Source organism: Tinamus guttatus, unplaced genomic scaffold (genome assembly GCF_059628265.1).
Source record: "Tinamus guttatus ecotype Peru unplaced genomic scaffold, ASM5962826v1 Tinamus_guttatus_pri_ptg000139l, whole genome shotgun sequence".
NCBI classification, from domain to species: Eukaryota; Metazoa; Chordata; class Aves; order Tinamiformes; family Tinamidae; genus Tinamus; species Tinamus guttatus.
This window is the reverse complement of record NW_028288673.1, coordinates 620,440-640,961: the sequence shown is the minus strand read 5'-3', so window position 1 is coordinate 640,961 and position 20,522 is coordinate 620,440. Positions and strand designations below refer to the sequence as shown.

Genomic DNA, 20,522 nt, shown 5'->3' with positions numbered 1-20,522 from the left:
TGCTATTTCTAATATACCTTTATTCATCAGGTAAGAAATCTTTCTCCTCAAGTTCCCTTCCTATTCTTCATAGTCATGCTTAAGGGCCTAATCTCAATAGGCAGTCACTGTTGTTATCTGCAGTGTCCTCCACTCAAGACTATATTCCTACCCACCTGCAGAGCCTGGTGTCATGTAGAGGGCATTCTCCTGAAAAAGAACCCTCAAAGCAACCAAATATATGGAATAAGCAACCCTGTTCACACACATACTCTTTCAAGCTCCTCACATTTTCTACACAAAAGAAAAGGATATTTTGATACTCCCTCTATCTACCCTAGAATCATAGAATGATAGAATCACTATGGTTGGAAAAGACCTTCAAGATTATCAAGTCCGACCGTAAGCTCTTTGACACCATGTCTGCTGAACCATGTCTCTAAATGCCTCATCTACACATTTCTTGAACACTGACAGAGACGGTGACTCCACCACTTCCATGGGCAGCCTGTTCCAATGCTTGACTACTCTTTCTGTGTAGAAATTCTTCCTAATGTCTAACCTGAGCCTCCCCTGGCACAACCTGAGGCCATTTCCTCTTGTTCATTCTGTAGTTATTTGGGAGAAGACATTGATCCTCCTTTGTACAGACCAACAAACCAACCGAGGTCTGCCAAATTCCTTCCTCATACATTTCCCCTTGGTGATGTGGTGGGGTATGGAGGACGGGAATGGGGAAGGCTGCGAAGGTCATTCGTACTTATGGATCCCTTGTATTGGGGTATTACTGTCAGCAGGAAAGATTAGGTTTCATTCAGAAGCGGTCACTGCGACAGGAGGATTAGTGGCTCTGAATCCAGAAGCTGAGCGTTGAGTCGGTGTGACATATGAGATACAAGGAAGGCCTAGGCTTTCAGGTAATTAGTCTAGGCACAGCTAAACTGGCTGAAAATCTAGCTCTCTCAATAGTAGTAGATCTAATGATCTACTGCTCAGTGCAGTAGATCTGCACTGAAACTCCTTGACGCCACAGGATTTCTCCTCTGGCTTGTGAGGAAAGAGCATCATAAGAGGATTCAGAGGTGACAGGGAGAGAAAGGCTGGGGGAACAGTGGGAAGATCGCTCATACACATGGACTTATATTGGGATATGACTGTCAGCAGGAAAGACGAGACTTCAGTCAGAAGAGGTCACTTTTAGAGGAGAAATACGTGCACTGAATCCAGAAGCTGCAGGAGCTAAAGAAAAGGGGCTAACAAACTGTACTTCCATTAAAAGCATGAAAGGAGAGATGAGCAACTCATATCAACAAGGTGAGAGACAACACCTCATTTTAAGAACAGCTGTAATGATTCTCCTACCTCTGATGAGGTCACTGCTATCACCTGCTCCTTAACTCGCCCATATCCTGGCATTGCACCAGCCTCACAGTGTAGGATGGTTTCATCTGTTGGGCTACCGAGGCTTCCTCTGTGATGAACTCAGCAGTCAGCTACCACATTGGGCCATTCTGTAGCCACCTCAGCAGCCCTGCCTCCTTGTCTTCCTGCTCCCCTGCCTGCTCTTTCTCATTACCATAACTTTGGTGAGGAGAGTCCCTGACAGGAATGGTCATGGCATGGAGAAAGGAGCCATCCTGGCAACAAAAGGAGAGCCTTGAAAATAACCTCTCCCCTCTGCCAGCATTCTCATTTAATGTCCCAACCATCTCCCACCCTACGCTGTAGTCTTTCCTCATGTTGCTAAAGCACCTAGTGAGCTCAAGAAAGCATCCAGGCCCTCCAAATTTGTGCAGGAAAAAGTATTCCTGGTGTCTTCTTGAAGAGGCTGAATACATATCCTACGCTTCCTCACTAACTCCTTCTTCTCCTTTAAAAAGTTTCACATGAAATATGTTTTCAGCTCCTATGCTTCCCAGTTTAGAGCTTTTTTTTTGTTTTTAAAACTTGTAATATTCTTCTTGCTTTGATCTTTGCAGTTCTCTGAAACAGAAACATTGTGTATCCCTCTAGCCCCCTCAGAACCAGTATCCTTTGAGTATCCTCATGAATTAATTAGGAAATCCAATAGAAAGGTATTATGTCAAGACAACAACTTATTCTACTGTCACAAAATACTCAAAAAAATCTTTTTGAAAATGCAGATTGGTCTACACTGTCCATCATGGTTACTGGTCTGGCAATTCCAATCCTCATTCTTCTGGCCTGTTTGTGCACCGATAAACCGAAGCAGAGAGGTAAGATTTTGAAGGATCCCTCTTGTATGTAGCAAATGGTGATTTATCTCCTCCCTAAATAATGCTTAGACATTTCACCTTATGAGCCTTGATTTCACACTGAGTCCTGTCCTTGAGGGTAGATTAGACAAATTTTGAGTTGATGAAGCTCCAGATTCTTGTCTGAGTAGAAACTGCTTGACTCCACATTTGAGCTTCAGAAATAGAAGTGTTCTGTGTTTAAAACATACCTCTTGTGAGTCAGAAATAGTAACCACAAAGATCCTTTTGTAATCGGTTTTCTCCTTTATTTATTTATTTTGTCTTCTCCTTCAAGGTGGCTCCAGGAATGTTGAAGAAGGTAATATATTGTAAGAAAAGGACAAAGGTAAGGTATTTGTTAAAAGAAAGAAAGGAAAAGCTTACATGTAAATTATGTTTTTTTCATTGCAGGGCAAAGTACAGCTGGAGGTAGGGAGCATTTCATCATACACATTTCCGATCTTTAGATGGGAAAGAGTCCACTCTTCTTGTTGCTTCTAACCATGCCATTAGATGTTTTTACAAGGGCAGGGCTGCTATGAAGCAATTTGGCTCTCTGCCAGTTCTTCCAGGATGAGGCTACTCTTGCACTTGAATTGTGTGTAGTTGAGCTACATGAGTTGACAGTTTATATGTATATATTTGTGTGTGTGTATCCAGAGAGGTCTTCCATAATTCAGCCATTGGCCATCTGAGCAGGAGATGCCTGAGGTAGCAGGGTGGAAGGAGGGGCAGTGCATACAAGCGTTATCTTTAGGCATCTGACAAAAATGACAACACTGACATAACTGATGGTTATCGGTATTTGGGAGCTCTGGGGGTGCTGAAAATGGTTTGCCCTGCCACCAACATTTGCAAGGCTCTTCCTTACCAATTCATAGTGTCAACAACCAAACATTAAAACCAATCAATCAATCAATCATTTGTTTTGCAGAACCGTTCTTGCCTCAGAATGGTAAGTGTGACATATCTTTGCAAAGAAGCTGCTGAAAATTATGTTTAAAGATGTAGGATAATGTCCATAAGGGACTGACAACTTGTACACAGAAGAAAGGGTTGCTTTCTCTCCACGGAAGGAGTAAAGAATATTTGTTTTATCAATGTGGAATTTTAAAGGACATTGATAGTTACTGTAACTGAGCAGGTAAATAGGTCAGATGAAATTTCTGCTGCCCCTGTGGAGACTGCCCTGCGGAGGTCTTCCTCCTGAGTTGGAGGCTGCCCATGAGGCTTACCTGAGGAAGCAGGCATATGGAGGGAGGCCGTGATGGGAGGGAAGGCAGAGCTGAAATGGAGTGTGAGGGAAGGAAGGGAGAAATTGATGTGAGGAGGAAGTGCTAGGCAGGGCAAAAAGGAGGGAAGGAAGCCATGGAGGCAAAAACGAAGTTCAGGGCCTGGTGGAAGTATGGAAAGAAAGTACTGGAGACAGGAGCTGTAGAAGGCAGAGCAGAGGAAGAGAAGGAAACCTGAATGGGAGATCTGGCAAAAGGGTATGGATGGAGTGAGGGAAGGCAGGAGGAGCATGTGGTAGGGGTCAAGTGAGCAATGTGAGAAGGGAGAAATGTGAGGCGGGCCGAGTATAAATTCCCTGGTGGGCATTATGGAATGTGTGTTATCTCCCTGCCTTGAGTGGGTATCCACATTGGGACCAGAGCTGTAAAGGTGTGTAAAGTGCAGGAAATGAGGAAGGCAGACCTGACAAGTGGTTTTGGGTGAAACCACTGTAAGGCAGAAACAGAGCTCCGAAGGGTCAAAACAGGAGTAAGAGAAAAGAGAGCGCTGTGGTGGGAGGCCAGTTTTGCTCTCTTGTGAGCAATATTCAGCTTCACTTGTCTCTTGACCTTGGATCACAGCAGTGAGTTCTGTTTCGCTGTGTGCCTCCAGCTGCCCTGCCAAGTAGTTTTGGGTGGCCTGGTGGAAGGCAGGAGCAGAGCTAGAAAGGGTCAGAATAGGAGTAGGAGAAAAGAGAAAGATGTCATGGGTGGTAGATTTTGCTCTCTTGAGAGCAAAATTGAGCTTGCTTAGCTCTCAACTTTGGGTCATAGAATCATAGAATGCTTAAGGTTGGAAGGGGGATCATCTAGTGGTCATCTAGTCCAACCAATCTAGTCCAACCAATCTAGAGGTCATCTAGTCCAACCACCCCTGCACACGCAGGGTCACCTGGAGCATGTGGAACAGGACTGCGTCCAAGCGGGTTTGGAAGATCTCCAGAGAAGGAGACTCCACAACCTCTCTGGGCAGCCTGTTCCAGTGCTCTGTCACCCTCACTGTTAAGAAATTTTTCCTTAAGTTCCTGTGGAAATTTTGGTGTTTCTATTTGTTGCCATTACCTCTAGTTCTGTCAGTGGCCACCCGTGAAAAGAGGCCAGCAGCATCCTCCTCACTGCCTCCCTTGAGCTACTTGTAGACACTGCTCAGGTCCCCTCTCAGCCTTCTCTTCTCCAGGCTCAAGAGGCCCAGCTCCCTCAGTCTCTCCTCATAGGGCAGATGTTCCAGGCCCCTGATCATCCTTGTAGCCCTGCGCTGGACTCTCTCCAGCAGCTCCACATCCCTCTTGTCCTGTGGAGCCCAGAACTGGACACAATACTCCAGATGTGGCCTCACCAGGGCTGAGTAGAGGGGCAGGATCCCCTTCCACAGCCTGCTGGAGACTCTCTTCCTACCACACCCCAGGATCCCATTGGCCTTCTTGGCCACGAGCGCACACTGCTGCCTCATGGTCAACTTGTTGTCCACCATGACACCCAGGTCCCTCTCTGCAGAGCTGCTCTCCAGAAGGGTCACAGCAATTACTTTGTTTTAGCTGTGTGACTGCAGGTGCTTGGGGTTTCCTGGGGCAGGAATAGACATGAGCGCCATCGTGGACTAGTTCCCAAAGGTTGTGGCATTCTCCTTAGAATCAGGAGTCAATTAGAGTCCTAGATGGACTCCATCCTCCAGATGGAGTGGGAGAATGTTGGCTCAAGTCCCCTACCAGGGCCTTGTGCAATGCACTCAGCAGCAGTTTGTAACAGCCCTTGTGCTTTCTTTTGCAGAGGACCTGCAAGCCAAGCTAGGTGAGTGTTTGCTGGTGTGGGAGAGGGGCTCCTTGTAGCTAGAGGGAAGAGCATGTGTGGGGGGCGCTGCGTACTGATGGCATCAGGCCTTCTTGTGGTGGACTGGGATGGAAGCCCACTGCAAAAATGTAATGGGAAAATTCACCCAAAGGGTGGGTGGGGAGTTAAGGATGGATGTGAGCAGTATCTCCGCCTTTGTTAAATGCTTTGGTAGATGAAACTAAGAAGGAGAAGGGTAAGTGTTCCGGGCTGTGGTGATATGGTATGTGGGCGAGGTCTCGTGGTGAGAGGGAAGGAAAGAAGGCTGAAATGCATGAGGCCAGGAAGGCAGGCCTGCAAAGAGGTTTTGCTGAGAGCTCCTGGGGTAGAGGCTCGAATCTGGACTGTCTGTTGGCCTCAGCCAGTTTTGCAAGGATGGGAGCCTGCTGAGGAAATGGGAGTGGGAAGTCACCAAATGCGTGTGCGGGGAGGTGTGGGTGGGTGTGAGTGCAGTGTCCTTTCTTTGCTAAGCCCCTTTTCCCTTCCTTTTGTAGCTCAAGTGGAGGAGGAAAACAGTAAGTGGTCTCATTTGCTGGGACATCCACCTGTGGAGTAATCCCGAGGCGAGAGGGAATTCATGGTGTCCCAAAAGCGAGGAGATGTAGGGACAAGCAGGGAGCACATGGTTGTGAGCATTAGTGGAGCTGCTGGCGCAGTGGAGGCTGCCCAGAGGAGGTGTCTTGATGAGCAAGAGCCCGTGGGAGGGAGGCTGAGCGGGAGAGAAGGCAGAGCAGAAATAGAGTGTGAGGGGTGAAGGAGGAAGATGATGAGAGGAGGAAGTGGTAAGGAAGGCAAGTAGGCGAGAAGGAAGCCATGGGCAGAGAATGGAAATGAAGAGAGCCCTGGGCATGTGGAAGGTTGAAGAGGCATGTGGAAGGAATGGCAAAAGGGAGGCCAGAGGGAGGGAAGGTTGTGTGAAATGTAGGAAATGAGGAAGGCAGGCCTGGGAAGTGGTTTTGGGTGAAACCACTGGAAGGCAGAAGTAGAGCTCAGAAGGATCAGAACGGGAGTAAGAGAAAAGTGAGAGCTGTGGTGGGAGGCCAATTTTGCTCTCTTGTGAGCAAAACTGAGCTTGCTTAGTTCTCAACCTTGGGTCATAGAATCACAGAATGCTTAAGGTTGGAAGGGACCTCTAGAGGTCATGTAGCCCAAGCTCCCTGCACACGCAGGGTCAGCTAGAGCACGTGGCAGAGGACTGCGTCCAAGCTGGTTTGGAAGATCTCCAGAAAAGGAGATTCCACAACCTCTCTGGGCAGCCTGTTCCAGTGCTCTGTCACCCTCACTCTTAAGAAATTTTTCCTTAAGTTCCTGTGGAAATTTTGGTGTTTCCATGCGTGGCCATTACCTCTTGTTCTGTCGGTGGCCACCAGTGGAAAGAGGCCAGCACCTTCCTCCTCGCTGCCTCCCTTGAGGTACTTCTAGACACTGCTCAGGTCCCCTCTCAGCCTTCTCTTCTCCAGGCTCAAGAGGCCCAGCTCCCTCAGCCTCTCCTCATAGGGCAGATGTTCCAGGCCCCTGATCATCCTTGTGGCCCTGCGCTGGCCTCTCTCCAGCAGCTCCACATCCCTCTTGTCCTGTGGAGCCCAGAACTGGACACAATACTCCAGATGTGGCCTCACCAGGGCTGAGTAGATGGCCAGGATCCCCTCCCACGACCTGCTAGAGACACTCTTGTTAATGCACCCCAGGATCCCATTGGCCTTCTTGGCCACAAGGGCACACTGCTGCCTCATGGTCAACTTGTCATCCACCATGACACCCAGGTCCCTCTCTGCAGAGCTGCTCTCCAGAAGGGTCGCAGCAATTACAGTAATTGCTGGGTCACAGCAATTACTTTGTTTTAGCTGTGTGACTCCAGGTGCTTGGGGTTTCCTGGGGCAGGGCTCAACACGAGCACAGTCCCGGACTAGTTCCCAAAGGTTGCAGCCTTCTCCCAAGAATCAGGTGTCCATTAGGGTCCTAAGGGACTCCATCCTAAAGATGGAGTTGGGGGGAGACATTTGCCTCTGCGCCTCCACCAGGGCCTTGTGCAATGCGCTCAGCAGCAGTTTGTAACAGCCCTTGTGCTTTCTTTTCCAGAGGACCTGCAGACCAAGCTAGGTGAGTGCTTGCTGGCATGGGAGAGGGCCTCCTTGTTGCCAGCGGGGAGAGTGTGAGTGGGGAGTGTTGTGTATCTGTTGGGCCAGGTGTTGTGTATCTGTGGACCCCAGCCGTAAAGGTGTTTCCCATGGCCAGATGGGACAGTCACACAATCCTGGTCTAGCTGCCAAAAACAACAGGTCTCCTACCAAGAATGGGTGCTCTGCTAGAGTAGTGCAGCAGGGCTTTGTGCAATGCATTCGACAGCAGATTGTAACAGCCCTTGTCCTTTTTTTGCAGACCAACGGCAAGGACTGCTAGCTGAGTGCTTGCTGATATGGGAGAGAGGCTCTTTGTCCCTACAGGGAAGAGCATGAGTTGGGGGCGCTGTGTACTTGTTGCACCAGGCCTTCTTGTGGTGGGCTAGGATGGAAGCCAACTGCAAAAATGTGATGGGAAAATTCACCCAATGGGTGGGTGGGGAGTTAAGCATGGATGAGAGCAGTATCTCTGACTTTGTTAAATGCCTTTTGTCTTCCTTTTGTAGATAAAACTAAGAAGGAGAAGGGTAAGTGTTCTGGGCTGCGGGGATATGGTATGTGGGAGAGGTCTCGTAGTGAGAGGGAAGGGAAGAAGGCTGAAATGCATGAGGCCAGGAAGGCAGGCCTGCAAAGAGGTTTTGCTGAGAGCTCCTGGGGTACAGGGTCGAATCTGGACCACCTGTTGTCCTCAGCCAGTCTTGCAAGGATGGGAGCCTGCTGCGGAAATGGGAGTGGGAAGTCACCAAATTCATGTGCGGGGAGGTGTGGGTGGGTGTGAGTGCAGTGTCCTCTCTTTGCTAAGGCCCTTTTCTCTTTCTTTTGTAGCTCAAGTGGAGGAGGAGAACAGTAAGTGGTCTCATATGCTGGGACATCCACCTGTGGAGTAATCCCGAGGCCAGAGGAAGTTCATGGTGTCCCAAAAGCGAATAGATGTAGGGACAAGCAGGGAGCACATGGTTGTGAGCATTAGTGGAGCTGCTGGCGCAGTGGAGGCTGCCCAGAGGAGGTGTCTTGATGAGCAAGAGCACGTTGGAGGGAGGCTGAGCGGGAGAGAAGGCAGAGCAGAAATAGAGTGTGAGGGGTGAAGGAGGAAGATGATGAGAGGAGGAAGTGATAAGGAAGGCAAGTAGACGAGAAGGAAGCCATGGGCAGAGAATGGAAATGAAGGGAGCCCTGGGCACGTAGAAGGTTGAAGAGGCATGTGGAAGGAATGGCAAAAGGGAGGCCAGAGGGCGGGAAGGTCATGTGAAATGTAGGAAATGAGGAAGGCAGGCCTGGCAAGTGGTTTTGGGTGAAACCACTGGAAGGCAGAAGTAGAGCTCAGAAGGATCAGAACGGGAGTAAGAGAAAAGTGAGAACTGTGGTGGGAGGCCAATTTTGCTCTCTTGTGAGCAAAACTGAGCTTGCTTAGTTCTCAACCTGGGGTCATAGAATCATAGAATCACAGAATGCTTAAGGTTGGAAGGGACCTCTAGAGGTCATGTAGCCCAAGCTCCCTGCACACGCAGGGTCAGCTAGAGCACGTGGCAGAGGACTGCGTCCAAGCGGGTTTGGAAGATCTCCAGAAAAGGAGATTCCACAACCTCTCTGGGCAGCCTGTTCCAGTGCTCTGTCACCCTCACTCTTAAGAAATTTTTCCTTAAGTTCCTGTGGAAATTTTGGTGTTTCCATGCGTGGCCATTACCTCTAGTTCTGTTGGTGGCCACCAGTGGAAAGAGGCCAGCACCTTCCTCCTCGCTGCCTCCCTTGTGGTACTGCTAGACACTGCTCAGGTCCCCTCTCAGCCTTCTCTTCTCCAGGCTCAACGGACCCAGCTCCCTCAGCCTCTCCTCATAGGGCAGATGTTCCAGGCCCCTGATCATCCTTGTGGCCCTGCGCTGGCCTCTCTCCAGCAGCTCCACATCCCTCTTGTATTATGGGGCCCAGAACTGGACACAATACTCCAGATGTGGCCTCCCCAGGGCTGAGCAGAGGGGCAGGATCCCCTCCCTCGACCTGCTGGAGATGCTCTTCTTAACGCACCCAGGATGGCCAAAGGGAGGCCAGAGGGAGGGAAGGTTGTGTGAAATGCAGGAAGTGAGGAAGGCAGACTTCCTAAGTGGTTTTGTGTGGAACCACTGGAAGGCAGAAGCAGAGCTCAGAAGGTTAAAACAGGAGTAAGAGAAAAAAGAGAGCTGTGGTGGGAGGCCAATTTTGCTCTCTTGTGAGCAAAATTCTGCTTCAATTATCTCTTGACCTTGGGTCACAGCAGTGACTTCTGTTCAGCTGTGTGAGTTCAGGTGCTTGGGGTTTTCTGGAGCAGGGCTAGACATGATCGCAGTCCTGGACTAGTTCCCAAAGGCTGTGGCATTCTCCTGATAATCAGAGGCCAATGAGAGTCCTAAATGGACTCCATCCTACAGATGGAGTGGGAGAATTATGCCTCAGTTCCCCTACCAGAGCCTTGTGCAATGCACTCAGCAGCAGTTTGTAACAGCCCTTGTGCTTTCTTTTGCAGAGGACCTGCAAGCCAAGCTAGGTGAGTGCTTGCTGGCGTGGGAGAGGGGCTCCTTGTTGCTAGAGGGGAGAGTGTGAGTGGTGAGTGCTGTGTGTCTGTTGAGCCAGGTCTCCTTGTGGTGGTCTAGGACAAAAGCCTGCTGCAAAAAGATGAGGAGAGAAGTCACCAAAGGCCTCCATGGGGAGTCGTGGGTGGGAATGAGTGCCATGCCCTGTGTTTACTAAGTCCTTTCCTTCTTCCTTTTGTAGCTGAAGCGAACAGCGCAAAGGGTAAGTGGTCTGAGGTACTGGGTGGGAGCGGGTATGCTGGAGAGGTCTCCTGATGAGAGGGAGCTGCTGACTGGCAAAGACCTTGGGCTTTTGTTGGTAGGAAAGTAGCAGCCCGTGGTTGTGAGCATTAGTGGAGCTGCTGCCCCTGTGGAGACTGCCCTGTGGAAGTCTTCTTCTTGAGCTGGAGACTGCCCATGTGGCTTGCCTGAGGAAGCAGGCGTATGGAGGGAGGCCGTGATGGGAGGGGAGACAGAGCTGAAACGGAGTGTGAGGGAAGGAAGGGAGAAGTTGATGAGAGGGGGAAGTGCTAGGCAGGGCAAGAAGGAGGGAAGGAAGCCATGGAGGCAAAAAGGAAGTGCAGGGCCTGGTGGAAGTATGGAAAGAAAGGAGAGGAGGCAGAAGTTGTAGAAGGCAGTGCAGAGGAAGGGAAGGAAGGCCGGATAGGAGATCTTCCAAAAGGGTGTGGATGGAGTGAGGGAAGGCAGTAGGAGTATGTGGAAGGGGTGAAGTGAGCAATGCGAGAAGGAAGAAAGGTGGGGTGGGCCAAGTATAAATTCCCTGGTGGGCATTATGGAACGTGTGTTATCTCCCTGCTTTGAGTGTGTATCCACACTGTGGACCCCAGCCGTAAAGGTGTTTCAGTCATACAGTCATACAATCCTGGCCTAGTTGCCAAAAGCAACAGCTCTGCTCCCAAGAACGGGTGCTCTACTACAGTAGTGCAGCAGGGCTTTGTGGGATGCATTTAACAGTAGATTGTAACGGCCCTCGTGCTTTCTGTTGCAGCACAACTGCAAGCACAGCTAGGTGACTGCTTGCTGGCATCCTAAGGCAATAGGAATTTCATGGTGTCCCAAGACGCAGGATTTTAGGGATCAAGCAGGGATCCCATTATTGTGAGCATTAGTGGAGCTATTGTGGAGTTGTGGAATTTTCTACTGATGGTATATGAGGAATTTTATTTGCAATTGATTAATGGACACAAGGGAAGGATGAAGTAATGGAACAAGGAAGAAACAAATGAAATTAATTTTTGGAAAATTTTCCTATGGTAAGTCAGGGATATTTCAATGTTCACTTCCTTGACATGACATCTCAGGTTGTTGTAAGCTTTGTTTGGATCAAGCAGGTGTCCACATCAGTTTCTTTTGCCTTATTGCCTGACCCAGCTCAATATAGTTTTCCATGAGTAGGGAATGACCTCAACACAGTTGAGGCCTCCTAGTTGATGGAGGCTAATATCAAACTTTCCAGAGTGGTCCCTCAATATGTCATGCGATTGGTCTACCAGCAGTATCCACACTTTTATTTTGCAGGAGAACTTCATGAATGGGTAGATGAGTACTCTCTGGTGTGTTTCTGAAGTTGCATGTAGCCAGAATCAAGGACGCAAATGTGGAGAAATAGGAGTGTTAAAAGAGCGTGATAGTTAATTAGATGAAAGGATCTCGTTGGGCATGTCGATGAGCGCCCAATACTGAGTACTCCAGAGTCATCATAAGGGAGTGAGAAGATGATTTATACAGTATGAATATTAGCCAACTCTGATTTTGACAGAAAAGCTATGCTTTTTCAATCTGTAAAAACATGTATTTTTTTTCCCTTTTTCACTGTCTACTCTCTGTGCTGTCAGGCAGCATGTCTTCTCTCCTCCTTCTCCATCTGAGAGGTCAGGTATGTTTGAAGGGTTTCTCAATCTCCTCTGCAATCTCCTGAGTGAGCCAAAGGATTTCCCTCTCTGGAGGAGGACAGGGGTTTTTGATATGTTTTCCGACCTGTCGAAAGCAGATGTTTAGCAGAAGAGCATACTCTTTTGCTTGACACCATGGATTATTCATTAGCTCTTTGCAGACAAGGCATCCTTCTCACATCTACTCACTGCCTCTTTTATTTGTTTTCCTACAGAGATTTTCAAAATACAGCGTCACAAAGGTAAGATTAAAAAAAAAAACAAAGCAAAGGACATGAGAGATTTGGGAGGACAAGGGCTGCAGGTATTCTGATACAGGAAGTAAAATAAGGAACATGGAAGAGGCAGAGATATGTTAAATGGATAGTAGTACAGGGACACAGGGTAAAAAGATTTAGAAAAATTGAGTACAAGGTGTTTAATACTGAAGGATTGGCTTCATCTTTGCAGTGGATGTCACTCTAGATGCTGACACGGCTCATCCAAGGCTCAAGGTCTCCGAAGATGGGAAGAATGTGTCAGATACGGGCACCATCAAGCATGTGCCCAGAAATGACAAGAGATTCGACTCCCACGCTTTCCTTTTGGCAAAGGATGGATACACATGTGGGAAATACTATTGGGAAGTGGATGTTGGGAAGAGAAGTAATTGGGAGGTGGGCATTGCGCGGGAGCCTGTGACACGGAAAGGCACGCTGACCCTGTCCCCAGAGAAGGGCTTCTGGGTCATAGCATTAGCAGATGGGCGAGACTATTGGGCCCGCACAGAGCCTTGGACCCGCTTGGCTGTGAGTGGGAAACCCACAAGGATTGGGATCTTCCTGGACACCACAGCCAAACAGCTGTCATTTTATAATGTCAGCAAGAAAACAGCTGTGTACACTTTCTCCCTTGGTGGAGACAGCCACCAGGAAGAGAAGTTCTTTCCCTTCTTCTCAACAGGCTTCATTTCTTCAAAGCCTGACACTGAGCCCCTGAAAATAGCCCAGGGGTTTGAGGAGGACCATGATGGGAAGTAAATGGATAAGTGATACAGAGATCCAGGTGGAGACTGCGTTTCTGTCAGAATGCCCCTAGGTTTGGTCACTTGACTACAGCAAATTCATACCACACACTTCCATCTCTGTTTGCTAGACCTTCAGTTAGCCAGTCAAGAAGGGGAATCCTTAGAGTTCAGGCTGCCAGTTCGCGGGTGGAGTTAGGCTTTGCTTTTACCAATAGAACACACAAGGGAAGGAAGTGTCTCTGCACTCCAGGAATGAGAGGAACATTGACTTGGGAGTATAGGGCAGCTTTTGTTTTGAATTCTTATGAGTAGGTTAAGTGTTTATATCCCTGTTACTCAAAATATAATGAAAATAGCAATAAACATCCATGTGGTCTATTTGTCCAAAAAGGGAGCCCTCTTATGGGATGGGAAAGCTTTGCAAGGATCTTCCAATCACATTTCTCAGCCACACATGAGACTTGCTTTCATGGAACATCGCATGTCACACTAGACCCCTTGTATGCAAGGTCTGCGAAGCAGGAACATCCAAAAATTAGCTTGTCTCACTTCTCATCAATGCTGTAGAAACTGCCTTTATTTGTAGAAGGGTGTGAAAGCCATCTTGAGAGTTTCTGAGTGAACATGATTCCCTTTGGTGTAAGAAAGGACTGGTCTCAAATGTCAAAGTCAAAATATGTGAGCTTTTCTTAGTGATGTCTGCTGTGCCCAGCTCTCATGTTTTCCTGCTGTTTCCCATGTGAGTTGAAAAGCAAGCAAGCCTGCAGGGCATTGGCAAGCATCCTCAAGAGCACAATCGCTTTGCAAAGCCCACTCAAAAACTCCCTCATACAGTTTCCTAAATCCTCTCTGACAGAGTGACATTGTCTTTCCCTCCTTCTCTGGAGGGACTCCTGACTCCTGCCAGAATGGTAGATTCTCATGTGCTGGCAGTCTCACAATCAGTAGAAAAGGCACAAGAGAAACAGTCCGTCTCCTGGAAGAAAAAAGAGGTGTCAGGCCCAGTAGGAAACTATGCTCTGCTTTCTGATTTTGCTAATACTGATTGTCAAAAATGCAGCCATCATAATTATATGAAGTGCATTCAATATGTTTGGGATAATAAAGAGTAATGCATATGGAAATTCTGTGGTTGCTTTCCTTTGAATATTTCTCCATGGCATTTAATTCTTCAGCAACCAAAACTCGTGGTCACAAGTGGTGACTACGAGATGATGGAATTCACAATCCTGAAAGGAGGAAGCTGGACAAGAAGTAGGATTGCAACCCTGGACTTTAAGAGAACTATCTTTGACCTTTTCAGGGAGCTCCTTGGAGGAATTCCTTGGGCAAGGGTCCTAGAAGGAAAGGAGGTCCAGAAGAGTTGACTTCTATTTAAGCACCGCTTTCTCCAAGCTCAGGATCGGTGCATTCCGAAAAGAAAGAAGGCAAGCAAGGCAGGCAGAAGACCTGAGTGGATGGGCAAGGAGCTGTTGGGTAAACTCAGTGAGATAAAGAGAACCTACATCATGTGGAAGAAGGGCCGGGCCACATGGGAAGAGTACAGGAACGTTGTCAGAGAATGCAGGGATGCAAAGAGGAAGGGCGAGGCCCGTTGGAATTAGAGTTAGTGAGAGCTGTCAGGGGCAACAGGAAGCCCTTCTACAAATACATCAGCAGCAAGAGGAAGACTGGGGAAAATGTTAGTCCGCTGCTGAATGGGGAGGGTGCCTTGGTGACAGAGGATGCAGAGAAGGCAGAGTTACTAAAGGCCTTCTTTGCCTCAGTCTTTACTGCTAAGGCCAGTCCCCATGTACTGAGCCTGGAGACAAGAGAAAGAAACAAGAGAGAGGAGGAGTTTCCCATGGTTGAGGAGGATTGGGTTAGGGATTATTTTGGCAAGTTGAACACCCATAAATCTATGGGCCCAGATGGGATGCACCCAAGAGTGCTGAGGGAACTGGCGGGCATCATTGCTCAGCTGCTCTCCATCATCCTTGAGAGATCATGGAGGATGGGGGAGGTGCCGGAGGACTGGAAGAAACCAACGTCACTCCAGTCTTCAAAAAAGGTAAGAGGGAGGAGCCAGGAATCTACAGACTGGTCAGCTTCACCTCGGTCCCTGGAAAGGTGGTGGAGTAGCTCATCCTAGAGACCATCTCTAGGTATGCCAAGGAAAAGAAAGTGATCAGGAGTAGTCAGCATGGATTCACCAAGGGCGTCATGTCTGACGAACCTGATAGCCTTCTACAATGAGGTGGCAGGCTGGACAGACAATGGGAGAGCTGTGGATGTTGTCTACCTTGACTTCAGCAAGGCTTTCGACACAGTCTCCCATAACATCCTCATAGGAAAGCTTAGGAAATGTGGACTGAATGAGTGGACTGTAAAGTGGATCGAGGACTGTCTGGATGGCAGAGCTCAGAGGGTGGTGATAAATGGGGCCAAGTCTAGTTGAAGGTCTGTGGCCAGTGGTGTCCCACAGGGGTCAGTACTGGGCCTGGTGCTCTTCAACTTGGTCATCAATGTCTTGGACGAGGGCACAGACTGCGCACTTGGCAAGTCCCCACCAAACTGGGGGGAGTGGCCTACACTCCCAAGGGCTGCGCTGCCATTCAGAGAGACCTAGACAGGATGGAGAGTTGGGCAGAGAGGAACCTTATGAGGTTCAACAAGGAGAAGTGCAGGGTCCTGCACCTGGGGAGGAATAACCCCAGGCACCAGTACAGAATAGGGGTTGGCCTGCTGGAAAGCAGCTCCACAGAGAGGGATTTGGGAGTCCTGGTTGATAACAGGTTAACCATGAGTCAGTAATGTGCCCTCATGGCACATTGCTCTGGTGAGGAGGCAGCACCTGGACTTTTGGGTGCAGTTCCTGGCTCCTCAGTACGAGAAGGACATGCTGCTTCTAGAGAGGGTCCAGTGCAGAGCCACGAAGATAATTAAGGGACTGGAGCATTTGTCGTATGAGGAAAGACTAAGCGATCTGGGCCCGTTTAGTCTGGAGAAAAGAAGGTCGAGAGGAGATTTGATTAACATGTTGAAGTACCTGAGGGGTGATTGTAAGGAGGATGGGGCCAGGCCCTTCTCAGTGGTGGCCAGTGACAGGACTAAGGGTAATCAGTGTAAGTTGAAACGCAGGAAGTTCCACCTCCATATGAAGAAGAATTTCTTTCCTCTGAGGGTGACAGAGGCCTGAAACAGGCTGCCCAGAGAGGTTGTGGAGTCTCCTTCTGTGCGGATCTTCAAAACCCGCCTGAATGCCACTCTGTGCCAAGTGCTCTAGGTGTTACTGCTGGAGCAGGAGGGTTGGACTAGGTGATCTCTAGAGGTCCCCTCCAACTGTAAGCATTCTGGGATTCTGTAAATAAAAGAGTAAGAATCAGCAGTAGCTTTCATGGAGATGAGGAAGCCAAGCAGGGCCAGCTCCTCCGATCTGTATGAGCCAGAATGCAGGATGTAGTGGAGCTGGGTTCCCATCAACATCACAGAATCAGAAAACACAGAATGATTGAGGTTGGAAGGGACTTTTGGAGATCATTTAGTCCTATTTGCCTGCTCAGGCAGGGTCACCTAGAGCTCATTATACAGCATTGCATCTAGGCATGTTTGAGTATCTCCCCAGAAGAAGACTCCACAGCTTCTCAGCCTGTTCCCATGCTCTGTCACCTTCGCAGTAAATACATTTGTCCTCCTATTCTGATGGAATTTCCTCTGTTTCAGTTTGTGGCCATTGCCTCTCGTCCTGTTGCTAAGCACCACTTTGAAACAAATGTGGCATTTTAATGTTGTTTTAAGATTATAATTTTGTATCTTGTAAAAGAAAGGTCATCTTTTCCTTAAGAATGAATTTTGGGTCACAGGACAAGAGGTTACAGTATACTATGGGCTCACAAAAACTTCTTGGACTCTTTTGACTGGATGTAGGAAATCAAGGACACCGGTATTCTTGGACATCTCGTCCAAGCCACTGTCACCCTACAATGTCTACAGCTGTATCTAAACTTGATGCTCACTGGAAGGGAGAGATTTCTTATCTTCTTTACAGCATGGGCTCCATTGCTGCAATTTTAAACTGGGAACCACCAAATACACTGTGTTAATTCAAAGGAATGAACGCAGGTGAAGTCTAGCTAAAATCAACATATTTTTGACTCCGCCTAGAACTCCCAGCAAATAAGAAGCAGAGTAGTTGCTAAAGATGCTTACATATTCATGACCAGGAAAAGAAACAAACCAAGTACAGATTCAGGAGCAGAAATGGGGATTAAAATGTATCTACATGGAATGGTATTGTGAGAAACCACATGTTACTCTCATCTGCTTGAGGCAGTTGAAAACACAGTATGGTTCTTGCGGAGGTGATGTGCTGAGATATCCAATGCCCTGAAAGAATGCATGCAGGATAGTCATGGTAAGTCCATTTTGAGTTACTCCAAAATAACATGCCTTTTACAACATGTACCTGAAATATAGCTAGCAACTACCCTGTTCTGCTGATTGATTCACATTTTACAGCGTTATTTATTAATGAAGATATAGCCAGGGAAACTGCAGCAAGAAATATTCCAAGTTAGCAGTTCAATTTTTGATTTGACTACTTGGATGTCCTGTTTCATTCCTGGCATCCTAGAGGACACGGTTGGACCAGCATTCAACTCCCATTCCATAGATGGGAGTTTCTATTCTAGTCACATTAGCCAGTTCCATTCTAGTCATGTTAGCCAGTTCCCCTGTCCCATTATGGGTATGTGGTATCATTAAAGGAGGCCTAACACATTCGCAAACACTGACATGGCACTTAAAAATAGGACCTAGGCCCAAAAAGAGACTGGAGCTCCTCTGGAGAGGCAACTGGAGGCTAGATATGATATCCTAGAACATCTCAGTTATTGATAGACACCTCCTCTCAGGCAAGTCCCTCTTTCTCTACATCTTCACTGCATATACAGATAGCTTGGATGTCTTGCTTGTGTATGGTCACCTGCATGTTGAAACCTACATTTATGTTTTCATCTGAAGAGATATCCAAGAAATACATTCTAATGGAAGAAGAATCATTGTATGGAAGAACATCAAGTTTCCATTCTCTGCAGAATTTAAGAACAGTTAAATACATTTCTCAAAATAATGATGTAAGAAGAGCTGACGCCAGGCCCCCGTCAAAAAAAAAAAAAAAAAAAAAAAAAAAAAAAAAAAAAGTGTGAGGCATGTTGGTCTCCCTTTGCATCCTTTATTCTATCAATTCCCAATAGTACCTGAGGAGTACCAAAGCAGAAGACACTGTATTCAGTGGCCAAGAAAGTAGTTTTTTTAGGATTGTTTGGAGTTTTCAAATGTCAAACATTAGTAATTGGAGCTCTACTTACCTGACCTCTACAACAGTCTGTATTTGCACTTGAAATGTTGTATCTAATGTCTTTGGTTTGTATCCTTGATGTAATCCAAATGTCAGCGTTGTTTATCAAGACTTGTATGGTCTAGTGCTGCAACAGGTACAAAGGCTATGCATTAACAGTTTGGCCTAGGTGGTGGCTGCTTTTTGTGTCTAATTACTTTGGACTTTGTTATGCGTGATTTATTCAGTGCTGACACAATATCTAAGTCATGATTCACTAGAAAAGGCATTCGCAGTTGCGGAAGAACAAATAAAGTTGGGAATATATCTGGGTTTTTAGTCTTCTCCGGACTTGCACTTGGCTGGGATTTCAAAAGCACAAAGGCTGAGATTCCTGTATATAAGCACAGGTAAGTGTGACTAGGAACAGTACTGTTCTTGGAAATTTTTGTATTAATCTTTTAGCAGAAATGATGTGATGGATAGACTAGACTGAATTCTCTTCTGTAGTCTTTTTTTCATTCTGTAACTCTCAAATTTTTCTATAGAGGAAGCCCAGATGGTTAACTGGGCTGATGGTCAAACTTTGTCAAAAGGAAACTATCCAAGATGCTAATTGTTTTTATTGAATCCTTTTGACTGCTTTATTTGGAGAAGCATCAAAATATTACTCTTGATTGACTGAAAAAAAGTTATATAAGAATGCTAAAAAATAATGTGCCATATGGAAAATCTACAGCATAGCTACCTACTGAAATGCACATCATGACAACTCAAAAAAAGTCTTGCTATTTGTATACTTCTCAGCCATGTTCTTCTGCATAATACGCTTCTTGCAAAGAGAGTGTGAATTAAAGTAATAGCAAAGTTAATGGAGCAGTCTCATCTTATGCTGTCCTATAAGGACAAACATTCAATTTCAGGACAGTCACATGGAGCAAATAAAAGAAAACTGTTAGCTATATTAAGCATGAAAGACTCTTCCAAAAGTGCAATTCATCTGATCAAATGTCAACATCTGCAGTGTAGGTGTTCACATTGGAATTAAGCACGTTACAGTCAATATATGGAAGTGATCAATTCTAAAGTGCAATGGATCTCATCCTGAAGGGTACAGCAAAACAAGAAATCATAGGAGATTGACTTCCTTGCAGTTTCACTTCTGAACGTTATGTAGCCATTCTAAAATGGGCTTATTACCTCACTTTGATGATTTGTCACTTTCTTCAGACTCTGAAACTTAAGCATGGACTATAACCCCACGAAGAAGACATACTATAAATGGTGTGGTTTATTGCTTTAGAGAATTATCACCTCATTTTATTACCACCAAAGGAAAAGTTCAAAAGAGAGAGAGAACAGATTCCCTTAGCATTTCAAGTGATGGGACAATTTCCTTTCATGATCTATAAGAACAGCATATACTTACGCTTTTCATTCCTCTCTTATAATGTCCTTGATCCATGTATCCTACAGGATGTAACTTATATATATTTCTGATAACTAGATTTTCCAGCACCCATTCTTTCACAGACACACATGAACACGCACACAGACATACATTCAGTATCATTTATAGATTTAATATCCTTTTTATACACTACTGGCCAAAAGTATTTTATGGAATAGGCTTGCAAGATGTGCAGCATCTTCATACACTTGTCTAAAATCTCCTATTTTCCTTGCTTAATACTTCAGAATATTTCTGTCACTTTGACATTTATTGTGTTGGTTTTCGTTCCCACAATAAATAGTTTCATTTGATACCACGAATGAGTTCTTGAAATGAGCCCATGCTCATAACTAAATACCATTGCACGATTTTGTGTGTAGAGCAAAGTATCTAATGATAAGTTTACTGTCTAATAAGTTCATCAAACTCACCACTTTTCCGCAGCATGCAAATCTGCAAGGCAATGCCTCAAGGTTTGTTGATGTTCAGACCATTCATTCATCCAGCACTTTAGGTAATTTGAAGAATTAGAAACTATTGTTATTGCTGTTAATATTTTCTGTCCTTTTTCCTAAGGAAATTATATTTTGAAAATGTTGCGTTAAGCATTATAGGTATTGAACTTTATTATAAACACTTCAAGACAGTAATAAATCTAGAAAATTAATATTTACACACCTATGAAGTATATATCTGTGCCTTAGAAAACCCTCTCACTTCTCCTTATAGGCATGAGAAAGAAAGAAACAGTCGCAATGTGCTTCTGAAATCTATTTTAGACTTCTCTCTTTGGGTTAGAGGAATTAATCCCCAGGAGCATCTCTTCCTCCTTTTC

General features: G+C 46.5%; 1 protein-coding gene across 1 annotated transcript; it reads left to right on the top strand.

The window, feature by feature from the left end:
* Positions 1-2,143: 2,143 nt before the first annotated feature.
* Positions 2,144-12,942, top strand: LOC104570936 (E3 ubiquitin-protein ligase TRIM39-like). The gene is made up of 10 exons (XM_088521932.1): positions 2,144-2,216; positions 5,276-5,296; positions 5,830-5,850; positions 7,415-7,435; positions 7,962-7,982; positions 8,281-8,301; positions 9,953-9,973; positions 10,201-10,221; positions 12,127-12,153; positions 12,362-12,942. The coding sequence occupies exons 1-10, from the start codon at positions 2,144-2,146 to the stop codon at positions 12,928-12,930; spliced, it is 816 nt and encodes a 271-aa protein (XP_088378058.1). The 3' UTR covers positions 12,931-12,942.
* Positions 12,943-20,522: the final 7,580 nt, after the last annotated feature.

Coding starts and splice junctions, on each gene's coding strand:
- LOC104570936 (XM_088521932.1), top strand. CDS start 2,144: ATGGTTACTGGTCTGGCAATTCCAATCCTCATTCTTCTGGCCTGTTTG. Junction 8,302..9,952: donor TCAAGTGGAGGAGGAGAACA/GTAAGTGGTCTC, acceptor TTTCTTTTGCAG/AGGACCTGCAAGCCAAGCTA. Junction 10,222..12,126: donor TGAAGCGAACAGCGCAAAGG/GTAAGTGGTCTG, acceptor GTTTTCCTACAG/AGATTTTCAAAATACAGCGT.